The sequence below is a fragment of the Magnolia sinica genome, chromosome 9 (assembly GCF_029962835.1).
Source record: "Magnolia sinica isolate HGM2019 chromosome 9, MsV1, whole genome shotgun sequence".
NCBI lineage: Eukaryota > Viridiplantae > Streptophyta > Magnoliopsida > Magnoliales > Magnoliaceae > Magnolia > Magnolia sinica.
The window spans coordinates 2,694,269-2,706,451 of NC_080581.1; the positions used below are offsets into that span (position 1 = coordinate 2,694,269).

General features: G+C 40.8%; 2 protein-coding genes across 3 annotated transcripts; one reads left to right on the plus strand and one right to left on the minus strand.

Moving 5' to 3' along the window:
* Positions 1-320: 320 nt before the first annotated feature.
* LOC131256660 (uncharacterized membrane protein At1g16860-like) lies at positions 321-9,210 on the plus strand. 2 transcript variants are annotated; one of them, XM_058257626.1, is made up of 5 exons: positions 321-500; positions 3,360-4,450; positions 6,975-7,130; positions 7,384-7,595; positions 8,717-9,210. In XM_058257626.1, exons 2-5 carry the CDS (start codon positions 3,533-3,535, stop codon positions 8,907-8,909), a joined length of 1,479 nt encoding a protein of 492 aa, XP_058113609.1. In that variant the 5' UTR covers positions 321-500; positions 3,360-3,532; the 3' UTR covers positions 8,910-9,210. The 2 variants fall into 2 exon arrangements, with proteins under 2 accessions (XP_058113609.1, XP_058113610.1); XM_058257627.1 differs by having other exon boundaries at positions 3,369-4,450.
* Positions 9,211-10,517: 1,307 nt separating this feature from the next.
* Positions 10,518-12,183, minus strand: LOC131256100 (probable sarcosine oxidase). The gene has a single exon (XM_058257148.1). The coding sequence runs from the start codon at positions 11,914-11,916 to the stop codon at positions 10,699-10,701; it is 1,218 nt and encodes a 405-aa protein (XP_058113131.1). The 5' UTR covers positions 11,917-12,183; the 3' UTR covers positions 10,518-10,698.

Consider the following 12,183-nt stretch of genomic DNA (forward strand, 5'->3'; position numbering starts at 1 on the left):
CTTGAAAGTTTCAATTGTTCTGATTTCCATTTCCACTATTTCCTTTAGTGTGTCCTATTTGAGTTTTAGATTCAACTTGTTATAAGGATTCTGCGCAAAAATTATTGTGGGAAGCTGATGGACGGAGTGGATGTCACATTGAAATTACTGTGGGCCCCACAGATCTTTTTTTTGGCTACATGGGCTGGCAGGAAATTGGGCAGCACTAGTTGGCGGACCACGAAGTACTATAGTTCCGAGGAATACTGGATCCAGGGGCAATTCGGTCATTTGGAGTGAGGTGGAGTAGAAAAATGAAGAGAGGCAGGTGGAAGGTGTTTTTCACTCTCTGTCTCTCTCTCAGGTTTTTGCAATCTCAGCAGCAGCAGCAGCAGCTTCCTCCCTCTCTCTCTCTCTCTCTCTGCAAATGGCGACGGCGATCGATTGCAGAATCGTACGGACACCTGTCTGATCTGCTCTCCACCCAAACCTCCCGATTCAACCACTCCTGTCTTCGAAGGGTATAGAAAATCTCTCTGATTTTCTCTTTTCCTTTCCGTGTTTTTTGTTTTTTCTTCCAATTTTGCACCTTTGGACAAGGAATCTCGATTTTTAGGGTTTTAGATGTCTCCCATTTTCGTCGTTTTTAGTGGAAACGGGAATCTGGGTTTGCTTTATCTCGTGATTTTGGATCTGGGTTCCGGTTTCCGGACGCCGGATGATAGTAAAGGTAGGGTTTATGTGGTTTCTAGCTAGAATGCAGGGTCTTGTATCTCGCCAATTCTGCTTGTTTTTTATGGAGACAAGAATCTGGGTTCGTTTGTTTCTCGTGATCTGGATCTGGGTTCTGTTTTTATATTTGGATTCCGAATGGTAGATTTGGTGAGGTTTTTGTGAATTCTAACTGCAATGCAGGGTTTTCTCTGTCTCTTGTTCTGTTATTATTATTATTTTTTGGATCCCGGATTGTGGTTTTTGGATTCCAGATGTTAGAAATGGTAGGGTTTATGTGAATTCTTATTAATATGTATGCCTTTGAAATTCTGCGGTTTTGTTTGTTTGAAATGGAAATGAGAATTTGGTTTTGCTTTGCCTCTTGATTTCGGATCTGGTGTTGGAAATGGTGAGGCTTTTGCCAATTCTTACTAAAATGCGGGGTTCTGAGTTTCTTAAGTTCTGTTTGGTGAGATGGAATCGGGAATCTGGGTTTGTTTTGTGTCGTGATTTTGGATTTTGGTTCCGGTGTATGGCTTTAAGATGTCGGAAATGGTAGGGTTTCTGCCAATCGTAGTCAAATGTAGGGTGTTGGTTTTCATCAGTTTTGTTTGTTTGAGACAGAAACGGGAATGTGGGTTTATTTTGTGTCGCTGTTTTGGATCTTGGTTCAGGTTTGTGGATTAATGATGTTGGAATTGGAAATGGTAGGGTTTCTGCCAATTCTTACTAAAATGTAGGGTGTTGATTTTGTTCAGTTTTGTTTGTTTGAGACGGAGACAGGAATGCTGTTTTGTTTTACATGTGCTTTTGGATCTGGTTTCTGGTTTGCGGTTTCAGATGTTGAAATTGGTTGGGTGTCTGCAAAGTCTTACTAAAATGCCGGGTTTTAAATTTGTGGTTTTGCGTGATTTCAAGGAAATGAGAATGTGGATTTTTTATTTTTTTTTGAAGATTAGGGTCTGTTTTGGTTTACTATCATCTAGATGATGGAATCAGTTTGGTCTCTGTGATTCTTACTCAAAATATAGGGTTTTGAATTCTGATATTTCGTAGGGTTTTGAGAATGTTGATATATTTTGTTTTGTGATTTTGGATCTGAGTTTTCATCTTCAGATTACAGATGTTTGCTTTTGAGGGAATTGAGAAAGTGGAATTTGTTTTATCTGGTGGTTTTTGGATTTTTTTTATTTTTAAATACAGATTACAGATATTGGTTCTGGTATGGTTATTGCTCTCACTGCAATGCAGGGTTTTGTATTTCTGCCCTTCCTTTTGTTTCAATGGGAATGGGATTTTGGGTTTCTTTATCTTGTGGTTGGGATATTTATTCTGGTTTACAGACTCTTTGGCATTGGAAATGGTGGTCTTTCTTTGGATAAGCTATAGAATGTTTTATTTGTTTATTATTAGTATTTTTTTGTGGGGGTTTGTATGCTTATCTTTTTGCTTTTTTCGTTTGGCATGTGAACTTGGATGTGTATTTTTATCTTTTAATTTGGATTTCGGTTCTACTTTCCAGATTCCTGATGGCGAGAAGCCAGGGTTTCTGAAAATTTCCACTAAAATACTTGGTTCTTCTATATTATTTTTGTTGCTTTTCAACTATATGTGAACCGGGGTTGTTTCATCATGTGGTTTGTGATATGGGATTTTTTGCCCAACTTATATTTTCTTATGATGTGTGATTTGTGTTTTAGTTTTGGATTCCAAATGGCAGAAATGGCAGGGTTTCTAGTAATTTCTAATAAGACGTTGGACTTTGTGTTTCTGCATCTTTTTGCAATGAAGAATTGGATAAGGTTTTTTGTTTTGCCTCATAATTTGGGACCTGATGCCAGAGATGGTTGGGTTGTGCAAATTCACACGTTTAGGATCTATGATCTTTCTGATTATTTTTTTTAAAAAAATTTTATGTGTTATGCTGGAAGTTGAAGAATAAGTTGGTGATGTCTTTCTTTTTAAATTTGCAGATTCATTTTGTAACTGAGTTTGTGTTTTTGTGATTTAATTTGTCTGCCCTGATTTTTCTTATTTCTTTTTTATATGGCGGCGGTTTTCCTTTTTCTTATTGTGGTTTGAGCCAGTCTGTATTTGCTCCTTTTTTAGTCTCTTGTATCTTGTGGGTTCATGAAGTTGTGCAATTTGTTAGGTTTTTCTTGCTTTGGGGAATAAATCTTTCTTACTGTACGGGTTGAGAAAGATTTTGGATGTTTTTGTTAACTGTTGCCTGAAGATAGTAAGCTGATTTGACATGGAAAAGATTGAATCATCTGTCCATGAATGCAATATGTTTGTAATGTGGATCATTGCAGCCTGACAAGCACGGTTGTCAATGGGTCAGGTTCAGGTCAGTTGCTACAGTACCTGTACCTGCGCTACCTGAGTTTGGGTCTTGCTGGGTCCTGGTCCTTTCAGAATGAGATCTAGATCCTGATCCAATCGGGTTCAGGTACCCATTGGGTCTTTGGATCTAAGTTTCGAGTCAAATAAGAGCATTTACATGGTCAGGCCCACCCAATGGTTGAATCCTGTTTGAATTTACTTATCACTTTCCCTATTTTGAGTACCATGTGGTTAGTATGTTAAGTTGGGTGGCCATTTGTGGACAGTTGTTTTCTTTTTGGTAACTGTTTTCTAATCAGATTCATGTGCTTTGCTTTAAGGTGCTGCAGTTTGTTCGCGATGTCTACACTTTCATGTTGATGCCAGTAGATTTGGATCCTTAAGTTGAATCTGGTGCGCTCTTTGGACATAGTTAGAGTATTGGTTTTGAAACACTGAAGGGACTGGTGGCGTTGGGTGCATAGTTTTCCATCTGACCGTTAACAAAGGATCCATGGGTTCCAGATTCCCATCCCATCAGCTCAGCAATGGCCTCTATGTTTCAGGGAGGCCTGAGCAGCAAAAGGAGAGGCTTCCTACAATGAGCTCTACTGCCATGCCCTATACGGGTGGAGATATCAAGAAATCTGGGGAACTTGGAAAAATGTTTGATATTCCTGTAGATGGCTCAAAGTCGAGGAAGTCTGGTCCTATAGGTAATGCTCCCTCAAGGACTGGATCATTTGGAGGTGCTGCTTCGCATTCAGGACCGATCATGCCTAATGCTGCAGCCCGGGTTAGCTATTCCACCTCTGCTTCTTTTTCATCTGCAGGGATGCCGGGATCTGCTTCAATGGTGACAGGAGGATCAAATAGACAAAAGTCCAATTCTGGTCCCCTTAGACATGGGGATTCTGTTAAGAAGTCATCTGGTCCGCAATCTGGAGGGGTCACCCCAGTTGTTCGCCAAAATTCTGGCCCTCTCGCCCCAGTGCTCCCTGCCACGGGTCTCATTACATCTGGACCTATTTCTTCTGGGCCACTTAATTCTTCCGGTGCCCCTCGGAAAGTATCTGGTCCACTGGACTCCATGGGGTCTGCCAAGCTACATAGCATTTCTATCGTTCACAACCAAGCAGTCACTAATCTGAGCAAGGAGGATGACTATTCCTTCAAGAGGAGCTTTCCGAAGCCAATATTGTGGTCGGCTATTCTGCTTTTTGTAATGGGATTCATTGCAGGTGGTTTCATACTCGGAGCTGTCCACAATGCCATTCTTCTTGTTGTTGTTGTGGTTCTATTTGGGATTGTGGCTGCAGTTTTCACTTGGAATACTTGCTGGGGACGGAGAGCTGTCACAGGTTTTATTGGCCGTTATCCGGATGCCGAGCTTAGGACTGCTAAAGATGGGCAGTATGTCAAAGTCTCCGGGGTATGTAGCTTTTTGCAAAATACTGGGAGATCATTTCGTCTAGAATGTACTGCACAAAGCTCTTTCTTGATAGCTCTGATTGTTCAAATAGCTCATGTTTTGTGTGCTAAATTATTATACCACAATTCATATTTCTGTCTGGAACCAGATCTGTCAGTGCATCTGGTCTTAGGTTGCTTTTCAACTGAAATTGCAAACAAAAAAAAAGAAAAAAAAAAAGAAGAAAAAAAAGGTATCTATTTGTCCATCCTCGTTTGTGCATCATAGATCTTAAAAAATAAAAAATAAATTAACTCTCAGTGTTATTTTGGTAATGTGCTTGCATAAGCATCCAACTATACTTCGATTGCGGAGATGCATGATGCTTCCATTGCATGCTATTGCAATCACTGTTAGACTGCAAGTAAATGATCCTTTCTTTTCATGACAATTACACTTAAAACAACTTCTTCTTCTTCTTCTTCTTCTTCTTTTTTGTCTCATTAAATGATCGCTGCCAATACAGAATTACAAACCTTAGTTGGAAAACTAGGAGAACAAAATATGGTTGATGTAATATATTTGGTATACTCAGTCACAGATTCATTAAATTGACTCAGAAAATTCTCAAAATAAATAAATAAATGGAGGTTACCTGCTGACATGTCTTCAAGGGAACCTAAGAAGTATTTGTCAATTATGAGTACTATAGACACTATTAACCAAACTGGTGATAATGATATGCTATATTAGTAAGTGGTAGGGATACATGGGATTAGGATTAGGTTAAAAAAGATCATAGCTATTACATATACGGATGGTAATGAATATATATATATATATATATATATATATATATTGGGAAGTGATGGTAATCACATCAATGTTTTATTATGTAAAATAGATGTAGCTATGCTGATTGTGGAAGCCCATTCCCCAAGTATTGGTTCTTGCTGGATGTGGCTATGTTGGTTTAGTAGGGGCTGTCACTTCTAAATTGGATGAGGTCCCCTGGTGTATGTTGTTCGCACAAGACGTGATCTTGGTTGAAGTTAATTATAATTATTTCAAATTTAATATTGTGCATTTTTAATTAAAAAAGAAAAGAATTTGAAAAGGAATATAAAATTTTAATATTTCTTATAATAACAATAATAATAATTTATATATAATAAGAATCGATACAATGATGGGACTAGTGGGGGTGCAACTGCTAAAATGGTCAGTGGAAGGTTAAGTTAAGTCTAGGGCTTAAAAATTAGCAGAACCAAGACACAATATTTCAAATGCAACATTAGTAGGAAAGGTTATAGAGGCAAGGATTTACTTAAAATTGATGGCCAAGAGATTCCTTAAAGGATTTATCCCGTTATCTTCACTCTGTTATTCAAAGCATGGAGAGGATGTGTGAGAAGACTGGGAAGGGTAAATTTAAGAATGAGGTTATTTCAAGCAGCCTGAGAGTAGCAGCCTAAATAAGAGATAAAATGACTAATGCATCGAGCTGGTTGGTCATGAGCAACAAAGACCAGAGATGGCTCAGGTAAGGAGGGATATTTGTTTATCGTTAAAAAACTTAGAAGATGAGAGGAAAAACCAAAAGGACTTGGGATCGAGGTGATGAGAAGGGATATGAAGGCTTGTTCATTTATGAGGATAGGGACTTGGATGGGTGTAATTGGCCAAAAATGATTTATAAGGCGAACCCAAAGAGCTGCTTGAAATAAGATGAGGGGAAAAACCAAGAGGACTTGGGATCGAGGTGGTGAGAAGGGATATGAAGGCTTGTTCATTTATGAGGATAGGGACTTAGATGGGTATAATTGGCCAAACATGATTTACAGGGCGAACCCAAATAGCTGGACAGGGCTCTGTGATGAGTAACTTGTAGAAAATGGTTTTCCTCCAAAAAAAAGGAAAGTAAAAAATAAAAAGTCCTCTTTTCCTCCCAAAAAGCTTGATTATCCTCATTTCCACACTTTTTGAGAAGCAAAATTTGCCTTTTTGACCATTGACCATCCCACATTTCCTTGAATAGAATGCGGATCCTCTGTTTATGTCAAGCAGGAAAATCGTGGTTGTTGCAATCTAATTGGACGGTATCATTACACACCGTCATTGCTGACTGGCATGGACCAATGACGATACAGGAAAGCAGAAAAGTCATGCTTTTGGCAAACAGAGGATCCGGACTCCCTCGAATATGATGGAAACTAAACAAACAATCTTTTTAAGATTCATTTCCACGAATTTCCTTATCCCTTTTTTCCCTCAAATATAATGTTTTCCCTTCCAAATATATTTCTTGGATTCTGCCAATCCAAACATGCCCTAAATTGCTGTTACTATATGATTTTTCTTTTGGTTGTCTGCACAATGATTATGCTGTTTATTTCCCAGTTCAAATGTGCCTATTTTTATCAGATCTTTTAAATACCAGCTTATATGCACTTCACTAAGTGTTTAACACTTCTCATTGTTATTCTTAAGACTATTATTGTTTTTTTTTTCCCTTCAAATTGTGATGGCATTTGGTTCTTTGCAGGTAGTTACATGTGGAAATGTGCCCCTTGAGTCATCCTTTCAAAAGGTCTCTAGATGTGTGTATACATCTACAGGTTTATATGAGTATAGGGGATGGGATTCAAAGGCTGCTAATGCTACACACCGCCGTTTTACCTGGGGTCTCAGATCTCTAGAGGTAGATGAAATTAATTTTCATTAAAGTTATTTTTGCCCAGTTGGAACTCAACAAATTTCGGGAAGTCAGTGAATGGTGATGAGTACTATACTCACCTGTGCTGTTTTCTTTCTTTCTTTCTTTTTTCCGCTAAATGGTGAAGTCATGATCTCTTGTGCTTTCTTCGCAGGAAGCTTCTTGTGTTAGTTGTTGAATAGGCGTGCATTCCATATGGCTTACACTAACATCTACTACTGAATTTGTGTGGTGGCAGAGGCATGTTGTCGACTTTTACATCTCTGATTTTCAGTCCGGTTTGAGAGCATTAGTTAAAACTGGCTATGGTGCAAGGGTGACTCCGTACGTCGACGAGTCTATTGTTGTCGACATCAATCAGAAGAACAGAGAATTGTCTCCGGAATTCGTCAGGTGGTTGGGAGAGAGGAACCTTTCAAGTGATGATCGTGTGATGCGCTTGAAAGAAGGGTAACTGAAACTCCTTAAAGAGCGTTTCTCTTTCATTATCTATATGAGATCATCAAGCATCATCTAATTGGTTATTAGCATTGAGCGGAATGGGGAAAATCTCCCTGACTCATTCGAATGCTAAGGCTGTGTTTGGATGTGGGAAATGCTAGTTGTGATTTGTGTGGGGAGAGATCGAAGAGACATGGCAAACATGCACGGGATCAGGACAGATAATTAGTTGGGGTGGCCATGAGCATTGCATTATTCATAAATCGGGTCCAATCCACTTCATCAGATGAGCCACACATTACGAGGAAAATGGACATCTTAAAAAAAATAACAAATGGTCAGCAAATAATCTATCTTTATGTACATGTGTGGTTCGCCTGTTGAGTGGACCGCCCCGGATTTTGGGACAGAGCATGTTCATGTTGAGCCCCACAAGGGACATGGCCCAGATCTCACACGCCTGATACTTTGGCATCTCCTTCAGCACTCCCCTCGCTTTAGCTTTTCTCCTTGGATGTTTAATAGGATTGAATTGTTGCAATCAAATTCAATGAAGAGTAAATGGGAGCAAGGCACACTCCATTCATCATGTGGGGGGTTACTCCCCAAATTGCAACTCTTTTTTTGAATGGCTCAAAATTGCAACCTCTGCTGTTACAAGTCAGTACTTGAAGCGAGCAAAATTGCAATTAGGGGGTTTTGTTTATCATTATGAATAAATGGCACAACACCCACTTTGATAATTTCTAATATTTCTATTTCAATCATTTCCACTGCAATGAATCAGTTGAATTGCAATTCAATTCCATTGAGTGTTGCTTTCAACACACTACAACTTTTAAGATGCCAATATCATTTTACGAGATGTAGTCGTCCATGTGCAACTCTCATGGTCATTTCAGTCTTGTTTTGCATTTCTGTGCATCAGCTTATATATATATATATATATATATATATATATATATATATATATATATATATATATGGGGGATTCATGAAACAGATTGTTTTTCTGCCAATTTATCCGGTTCTGTTGAGCCCCATGTTTATTTAAAATGAGATGACCATCTGACATTTCCTTGAAATTCGATTAGTAAAATTTCTTCTAAACAGCCTTTCTGTTGCTGTAGGTACATCAAAGAAGGGAGCACTGTCAGCGTCATGGGAGTGGTCCAAAGGAATGATAATGTGCTCATGATCGTCCCGCCTCCCGAGCCTCTTTCTACAGGGTGCCAATGGGCAAACTGCATTCTCCCGGCGAGCCTCGAGGGAATTGTTCTGAGATGTGAGGACACTTCAAAGATTGATGTCATACCGGTGTAGGCAGGGCTGGTTTTGTTTAGGTACGCGATTTGCAGATTTGTTTCTTGGGTCGATGATGACGATCATGGTGGGTCGTGGGTCCAGTTCGAAGCTGGTTTGCTTTCAACTTCGTTGTATAGCTTTGTGCTTTTCTTTTCTTTTTTCTTTTCTTTTTTCTTTTTTTTTTTCCTTTTTTCTTTTTTTTCTTCATTTTTAAGGCTTGGGAGGCTTTTGTAATGAGGATGGATTGAATACTATAGTGGGGGGAATGTTGATGTGTTTGAAGAGGATTGAGAAATGTTTTGGGAAGTATTTGAGTAAATTGGTTGGCAAAGAACTTATTTTGGGTTTTTTCTTCTTTTGCAGAGATGCTACAGTGCTCCCAGAGCATTATAAACTGATCTGGACTGCCCATTACCTTCTGATGCACATTTCACAGGATACCATGCACATATCACACCAATCCAATGATCTTAACCATCTGATCATCCAATCAGCTTCATTTTTTGCATGGTAGCCATTAAAATGTGTTATAGACTTAATGATATGTTTAGATCAGAGCTGTTGGACTGTCCAAGTTACCCGATGCAGATAGGGGAGCGCTATAATTTAATAGTGCTTTGAGAGGATTGGAGCAGATCTCTTTCTTTTATCAATATCAATCATGCATTTTTTGTTTGATGATTGAGGTGGTGGGGTTTTTGATACGGTACAGTGGGACACCCAACCGTGCATGTGGCAAGAACCTTAAATCTGAACCGTGTAAATGGTGGGACCCACAGTAGATGGGAGTATTATTCCAAAATTTACACTGAAACTGTGATCCTAACTAGTTCATTGGTGGAGATCTAATGGACGAGGGCAAGAGGATTAGTACACCGTCTGATTGGAAACAATAGAGCAAGAAAATGGACGGTGATATGCATTGGCTGGACAAAAAATTACATGAATCAGATGTCTAGGATTATCCAATCACCATGCTTGTTGTTCTTAAAAGGCTTTGGTATGATGGGCCCAAGCTCTGTACATAAGCCATGAAGATTTTCCTGATGGGACAGGGCCAATCCATCGATTGGTGGCCTGCAAATTGATGGTTAAGATACATCACAAAAGGCCAAAGGTTGGATGACTAGGATCTCCAAATGGTAAATATTAGGCATGGTCCTCTAGATCAATGGATAATACTAACCCTGTTTGGATGGAGAGAATCCAAAACCGGACAGGAAAAACCCACTGCATGCCCTCTTACCAGATTGCACTTTCTAGCACTCAAACATAGGAAGTGCCAATATGACACAGGTGCGAGATCCAAGCCGTTCATCAGTCAAGCCGCTTGCATTTGAATGAAAACTAGGACTGTCCGTTCATCTAGTGCGCCACAAATTTGTATTGAATGTGGACCGTCGGTCTGTTTCTTCACCTGTTCAGTTATTTTGGACTCATGAGCTCACTTGAGTATACGGACCTGATTTCACATCCAATCATCATCTACTCAGGTGGCCCACCTGATAAGTGCCTTGGATGATCACATGCATATGCTGTCATGCTGGATGGTGAGTGCTGTAAGTGAGAGAGGCCAAAACAATCCATTTCTGAAAAATCAAAACAAAACCCTACATCTAACTGACCTTTATTTGATATCCTAACATGACAAAGATCGTATCCTCACACGTGCAAACCATGATCAGTTCCTCCACAGGTACTGAGCCATGCAGGCTTCCCACACGTGCCATATTTAAAAAAAAAGAAAAAAGAAAAAAAGAAGAAAAGACAAAATCAGACCCTATGGATGTTCATGAGACATTGGTCCTCAGTTCTCTTTCACATCCCCCTTAAGGTGGGCCTCAAACCTTCCCAACATGAAGTGACTCAAATCCACACCGTCTGCCTCACCGTTGATCACAAGATCAGCCAAGATCCTCCCCACCACTGGGCCCATCTTAAACCCATGGCCTGAAAATCCTCCAGCCACCACCACATCCTTCCCAAACTCACCCCCCAAGAAGTCGATAATGTAATCATGGTCTGGAGTCATCGAGTACATGCACGGCTGAGTCACCACAGGCCCACCAGCCGATTCCACACGGCCACCGAACACCTGATCAATCCACGCTGCCACCGCATTCCCATCTGATCCAGTCGCTGCGGCCCACGTCCTACGGTCTGGATCACACGGATAACCACCATCAACGGTGATCTTGATCAATCCCGGGAACTCCACCGACGGCGTCCCATATATGTGCGGCTCTCCGTAGCTTGAGAACGTCGGAAAATTACTTTCCGGCGAGAAGTCAGGCTCGGTGGACTCCTCCTTGATTCTCCAGTAACATATTGTTATATGCAACGGTTGGATGGGCAGTTCCATCCCAGTAACCATTTTAACTAACTTCCCCATCCAAGCACCAACGGTCACCACACACTTCCTAGCCCAGAACCGGTGGGTCCCACCTGCAGATACCCATATTCCACCCTTTTCCTCATCTCTCTTAATCTCTTTCACCTCCATGTTATCCCTCAGGACAGCCCCACATCTAATGGCTAGTGTCTGGAACATGGACATGGCCTTGGTGGGTCTGATCACGCCTCCAATCTCAGTCACTAATCCAATCCAATCATCAGGCAGGTTGAACATACCTTTGAACTGATCAGCGACTTGTTGGCGATTGAGGATTTGGTGGGGTATCGAATTCGATCGGCAGCTCGCGATGACTGACTGGAGGGAAGGATTGTCCGAGGAGGCCATGTTTAAATGTGGGGTCTTGGTGTAGACCTTGTATCTGATCTCTGATTCAGCTTCTTCCCATAGACGGATGGATTCAAGAACCATGCTTGGATAGTAGTCTTTTGAGTAGGCGGCTCGCAAGGTGCGGGATTCCCCGTGGGAGGAGCCGCGGTGGTGCAAGAAGTCGAATTGCTCGATAAGGAGGGTCTTCTGGCCACGTTTGGCGAGCTGGTAGGCCGCGCAGCTGCCCATGATACCGGCGCCGACGACAATAACATCGAATTGCTGCTCGCTGTGATTTTCCATCTCTCTCTCTCTCTCTCTCTCTCTCTCTCTCTCTCTCTCTCTCTCTCAGCATTATCCAGTGGCATTGGACTTTTTAAGGACATGGATGCGCTGAGGCAGTGGGTGACGTCTCCCACCTGTCTCTTTCTCCGGCGGCGGGGCGAGGGGCGATGTTAGAATGAATAGCTTTATCATGTTTGGTAAAAGTTAGACTACCATTATTTTCTTATTTTAATCTCTAATCTTTTAGTTTAACATGAATTAGATGACTTCTCCACATCCTCTCTC